The following is a 6,431-nucleotide window of genomic DNA, read 5'->3' on the forward strand; positions in this document are numbered from 1 at the left end:
ACTTGGACTTGAAGGTATGACATTTATTTAAAATATTAATTTAAAAAGGAATTAAAAAGTATCCATTTTGAAAAACCTTATTACAGAAATGAGTGCAATTGATTTGTTTCAGAGTAAAGTACAATTCATAAAAAAATAGCCCGATCAGGTTCAATACCTTTCTTTAAATAAACTTGTGAAAAGAACATTTGACCCATATTTTTAAGCTCCCACACACATTTCCGGAGAGTCAAGTTTATATCATTGATATTTTCTAATAAACATTAAAATGTTTTCAAACATTGCGTGAAAGAGATAGAGAAGACTTTTTAATAATTTAAAGCAATATGAGCTACATTTTTGAGAATTTTTCTGGTAAAATGTGTTGTTATGATATATGTATTCTAAACCCTTAGGGTCAATAAGACCAAAATAAAGTTTTAAAATGTTTCAGAAGATATGATTCTGTACAACCGAATATACAGTATTAATGTACAGGACGACAATAATTCAATTTTGCTTTAATCAAAGCCTATAAAATGTTCTTCCATAGCAAATATGAACAACAGAAGTTTATGAACGTTCTTTATTACTGTAATTGATATAGTTAATTACAAATTTGAAATATTTTTTCCGATGTCTAACATGCAGCTCATATGGCTTTAAGATTTTAATCTGGGCCATTTTTATTGTAATCTTAATAAATAAAAGTATAAAAAAAAAAGAATAAATGGTTCATTAGATCTTGTTTATTTATCATTTTTCTAAAATCAATTTGTCTCAGATCGAAAAACTTTAGAATGGCCAAAACAAAAAATCACGTTTTTGGGATGTTGGAGTTGTATTATATTCTTGCCAATTTTTGCCCTCATTCTATTTTCCCCCATTCATTAAAATGGAGCTTTGAATATTTTTTGCAGACGCAAATGTGAAATGTAATTTTCTTTAAAACAATTTGTTAAGGTACATTATTCTGAAAAATAAAAACATATTTTAAAAGATGTTAAATAATTTTTGAATTAGAAAAATAGGGTAAAGTAAACTAGTTGAAGGATATTGAGATAACGAACAGTATCCAATATCAAAGTCCATAAAATAATAAAAATAGAAGCAGAGCTAGCAAACTCGGACCTCCAAAACATCAGAGGTGGGATCAGGTGCAAAAAAATCTCAATATTGAAGTTTATTTCAGTTTTTTCATGTTTCTTTAAATTACTAAAAAAGTATATCACTTTACAGCAACAACAAACATCATTATCAATGAGAGAATAGGCTACTTTGTTCGACAACTAAAAGGGTGGGAAAAAGAAGTACAACCACAAATTCTATCAATGTATAGAAGGTGCCATCATGTTGGAATATACACTTGCAGTTTTGATTGTGATTTTGTGTGGATTTACTTTTGTTAAAAACTTTCTAATTAAATCAAACAGTCTAGGTCCCCCGGGACCAAAAGAATGGCCAATCATAGGTTCGGTGCTAGATGTCGACATCTCAAAATTGCACTTAAAACTTTATGAATGGACGCAACTGTATGGCGATGTATTTCAATTTCAATTGTTTGGCCAAAAATTTGTCAGCATAAATTCGGTAGAAATTCTGAGAGATTTGTTTTTAAAAGAACCAAATGCCACTATTGCTTCTGACTGTCCTTTGACATTCACCGGTAAATATGCTTACAATGATTATGCAGATGTTGGATTTTCATCACCAAGTGTACTGTGGACAAAGCGAAGGAAACTTGCATTCCAACTTCTGCATACCTATGGAAAGGGATTAACTTGCTTAGAAGGTCAAATATTGAAAAATCTACAGACATTTAAGGATAATATTCGGGTTTTATCTGGGAAGAATATTTACCCTGTGGATTTCGTGGATGACTTTATTTTCAGTACTGTTGAAGTTTTGGTAAGTCTTTGATACCGGTATATGATACGGCATCATTCTAAGAAATTTGAACTTAAAAATTCACCAGCTTTAAAATTGTCAAAAAGTGCTGTATCCCAGGGAATATAAACGAGAATAGTACGAAAATTTGACATTCGTTTTGCATATAAAAAAAATAAAATTCAAGCTTTCTGGGCAGATCTGTTTCAAGAAATAGTATACGATTGATTGATTGTGTACTGTTTAACGTCCCTCTCCAGAGTATTTCACTGATATGGAGACGTCACCATTGCCGGTGAAGGGCTGCAAATTTAGGCCTATGCTCGGCACTCAGGGCCATTGAGCAGGGAGGGATCTTTATCATGCCACACCTGCTGTGACACGGGGCCTCGGTTTATATGGTCTCATCCGAAGGACCGCCCCATTTAGTCGCCTTTTACGACAAGCAAGGGGGTACTGAGGACCTATTCTAACCCGGATCCCCACGGGGCGAAATAATATACGAAAGTTTTATTATATCCAAAATAGGAATCTGCACTACATTAATTTTAAAATCTGGCATTGGTAGACAATAGATTTTTCAGTACAACAACTGAATATAAAAGCGGAGATTTGAATGTAAAACAAATATTCCTCTTCCATAAATTTTTTCCTATTCTTTTTATAATTCTTAAGTCTATTTTAATTCTAACGTTAAGAAATAGATTATTTTTTTTTTTAAATTCATACTTAATGAGCTGAATCATTCTTTAAAAGAATGCATTTTTTTCAATAAAATTAATTACGATTAACAGATAATTGGTCGTAGTTTTGGAAAAGGGAGTCAGCTGAGAAATCTTCTCATAAAACAAAATGATTTGCTGAACGAAGTTGCTAACCCAGGCACCGATTCCATCTTCGCTCTGTTTCCCTTTCTACGACATTTTCCTCTGTCTGGATCATTGGCCTTGTGGGAACTTAAAAAATCACAGAGTTGTTTGTTGGATCTATTAGATACGCTGTTGGTAATGCAACATTTTTTTCTTATTTTGATTTCTTCATTAGTAAAAATTGCCATTTTCATAGAGAACATACTAAATTAGAAACCTGAAGTTTCTTTCTTTAATAAAAATAACGAAAAATTGGGACAAAATCAGGCATAGACGAAATGTAAATTAATTTCAATAAATATAAAAATAACCATTATTCTCTTCGATCATCAAAGAAACATTATTTAGATAACCAAATTTTAACCTCATAACCCTGCATAATCTGAACATTCCTATTTGTTAAGGAAGAAGAATGTGAAGAAAGAGGAATATATCACACAATGAAGGAAGTAATGAAAGAAGAAGACAAGAACGGGAAACCCTGGTTCACGAAAGTAAACCTGGCAGCATTATTACTAAATCTTGTTACAGCCAGTAAGTAATTTCAGCCATTTTTATTATTTTGTATGCTTCATAAGCAAGAGGTCATCCAATTAACTTTAATTTTTGAAAAAAAAATATTTACAGTGGATATACAACCAAATCTTGACATTGATTTCCTCTTCACTTAAGTACAGGGTTTCCCATAATATATACCATTTCATGGAGTTATAAAATATAATGTAACGAATATTGAATTACAACAAATGCACTATAAACATTGCATATGTTGTCCAATTTTATTCACAAAATTTTGTGGACAATGAAAGGAACAGGACAAAACGAGTTCACTTTGAAAAATCCTATTGTTTTTAACAAATGTCCTCTGAATGACATCCAGTCTGGGTAATGATCACGTCTACACATTGCACAAAATACCATAACTTAAGACAACAATGCGCTTTTCTTTACTTATAATCTAGATTTTCATTGGATATATACCTTTTTAGATAAATTAAAGATTTATATTTAGTTTTGGTAACAATATTTTGAGACTGGATTTGATAATTACAGTTTTGAAATGAGGGTATCCAACTTAATTGATAAATCAATTTTGGCTCAGATGCAATATTTAGCATTTTTTTGACGTAATTATGTGGCTACATTACTCCAACTATGTAAAAAAAAATTTAACTGAAATTATTTGTTGCTAAAAATTGTATTCACTCAAATATTTAATGAGACAAATTTCAAAGAAATTGGTCTAGACCTGCGTTTCCGACAATAATTTAAAATGGTATCATATATTATGGGACACCCTGTATATTATATCAAAATGCGTTGATAATTCAGTGTGTATATAATAGCCTAATAATTAGTATGAGAAATCTCTGTTCACCCTATCATGACAAAGAGCACATATTTCAATTTTCTAGCATCACATAGACTGATAAAGGATCAATTGGCCTTTGACTATATTCTTTAATTTCATGTTTCGTAGTTATAAAATTTCAATGACATTACGATGCGGAGAAGAAGCTGTATAGTATTTCAAGTATATAACATTCAATTAAACATAGAAATAAAAACTTCATACAGTTCTCGCGTTATTACAGGTTTCCTGACAACTAGAGGAACACTTCTTTCACTAGTACATATACTTGCAAAGAGACCAGAACTTCAGAAAGCCCTACAAAAGGAGGTGGACGATGTTATAGGAACCAGACGGGAACCCAGACTGTCTGACAGGGAAAATTGTCCGACGCTCGAGGCTGTCATTCTAGAGACTTTGCGATCCATTTCCCATTTACCAGTCTTTGTTTTCCACTCAAGCTCCGATTCTTTGACAATTGGTGACTATCAAATAGATAAAAATACAGTGGTAAGAAGATGAAATATAATTTTATTATGAATTAAATTTTTATCATAATTCAAAATCATTTATTTATGAACTAACACATCTAGAATAGAAATGTAAATTTAAAACAGCTAAATTTCTCTCTTGCATTCAATGCAAGGGAGAAATTTAGCTTTTTTTAAATTTACATTTCTATTCTAGATGTGTTAGTTTTACATCCTGCAGAAATTTCAGCTTAAGTTGTAGACAACAAGTTGTTAATATTTACTTTGGTAGCAATAGTTGTGTCTTGTTAACATATTTTTTTTTATAGATTATTCCAAATGGATGGACAATGCATCATAGCGAAAAATACTGGGAGGACCCGTTCACTTTTAGACACCAGCGCTTTCTAGACAACGATGGTCAGCTATTGGCTGCAACTCATCCAATCAGGAAAAGGTATTTTCAGGAAAAAAACGCAAACTCATTGGAATAAAAGTGATATCAAAACTGAATAAATTAGTATATACTTACACATATATGTGTATACTAGTTCACATACATGTATACAAACATGCATGTGTACAGAGTAAAATGTTAACAGAGTAAAATGTTAAAAAATTATCTTTTGTATAACCTTTTTATAAACAGATCTAAAGAAAATTTGTGGAAGTAAATAAATGTATTAATCTGTTGAGATTAGGTATAGTAGCCTTACTACGAATCTACATTTAAATGTCGAAATGGTATTATAAAGCATGCTTGTACAAAATATTCATTATTAAATCTCAAGGAAACGATGTAACCTTATAAAACATGATAACATATTATTCAATGCTAGCCCCTGAATTGAAAATATTTTGTTATTTCTACCCAGGTTGGTGGCATTTGGACTAGGCAAAAGAAGTTGCATAGGAGAAGTATTTGCAAAATCCCGTATCTTTCTTTTCTTGTCTACATTGATGCAAACAATAACGATAGCTGAACCTGAAGGCAAACCCTTACCAGACCTCGATCCGAGAGAAATGATTCCAGGACTTGTCTTACAAGCACAACCATTTGAAGTTCGTTTTTTACTTCGAAAGACTGAAAAATGACTGGGTAGAGTCAACAATGGTAAAATACTATAGCAAGGAATGAAAAGCTTGCTACTATTAGCGATCGTAATATTATTCCCTTTAAAAATATACAAAGATTACCCGCATTGGTACTTTTTTTTATTTTATGAAATCAACAGTCGCCTTTCTATTTGTTATTTGTGTTTTGTGTGCTTTTATTTATTTACTGCCATTTAATTCGGATATAACGAAGTGACTCTATATCCTACATATTACATACAAAAGTTGTAATCCGTCATTAAAATCGGTAAAACACAACTTGGAATTTTATAGATTATATTATTTTGATAAGAAATGTGCAAGTATATTCATATAACATACTTAACATTCATTCATACTTTACACGCAATTCACTAAAATTTTAAAAACCCATCAATAGCACACTTATTATATCGACTATATATTTAAATGAATTTAAATAAATGTATATACAGTGTATCTTGAAAAAATAAATTGTTACAAATAAATATGTAAAGTCCATCAAACAATACAATGAGGACCAGAGCAAGCATGGACCTCTAAAACGTCAGAGGTTGGATCAGGTACCATGGAGGAGTAAGCATCCCCAGTCAACCGCTGTGTGTTCCTTGTCATGATCGGGAAATAAGGGAAAATTCATCAACAATTCAGAGTGTACTTGTACATGTAAATGATGGCCTAGCAATTTTCATCAAAAATATCAGTCAGCATTGGTCTTAATGATAGAATGTATTCGCTGAGCAAGGTCGTTGTATAGACCATAGAACTTACAGAAATGAT

General features: G+C 31.4%; 1 protein-coding gene across 1 annotated transcript; it reads left to right on the forward strand.

The window, feature by feature from the left end:
• Positions 1-1,329: 1,329 nt before the first annotated feature.
• LOC134251043 (cytochrome P450 1A2-like) lies at positions 1,330-5,651 on the forward strand. Its single transcript, XM_062733409.1, has 6 exons — positions 1,330-1,887; positions 2,661-2,870; positions 3,140-3,269; positions 4,331-4,596; positions 4,886-5,013; positions 5,432-5,651. The coding sequence occupies exons 1-6, from the start codon at positions 1,330-1,332 to the stop codon at positions 5,649-5,651; spliced, it is 1,512 nt and encodes a 503-aa protein (XP_062589393.1).
• Positions 5,652-6,431: the final 780 nt, after the last annotated feature.

The sequence above is a fragment of the Saccostrea cucullata genome, unplaced genomic scaffold, assembly GCF_032062105.1.
Source record: "Saccostrea cucullata isolate Sc308-1 unplaced genomic scaffold, CSIRO_AGI_Scuc_v1 ctg746, whole genome shotgun sequence".
Taxonomy (NCBI): domain Eukaryota; kingdom Metazoa; phylum Mollusca; class Bivalvia; order Ostreida; family Ostreidae; genus Saccostrea; species Saccostrea cuccullata.

Excerpts from the sequence above, each read along its gene's own strand:
- LOC134251043 (XM_062733409.1), top strand. The coding sequence starts at position 1,330 with ATGTTGGAATATACACTTGCAGTTTTGATTGTGATTTTGTGTGGATTT. Across the intron at positions 2,871-3,139 it reads ATCTATTAGATACGCTGTTG|GAAGAAGAATGTGAAGAAAG; the intron begins GTAATGCAACAT and ends CTATTTGTTAAG. Across the intron at positions 4,597-4,885 it reads AAATAGATAAAAATACAGTG|ATTATTCCAAATGGATGGAC; the intron begins GTAAGAAGATGA and ends TTTTTTTTATAG.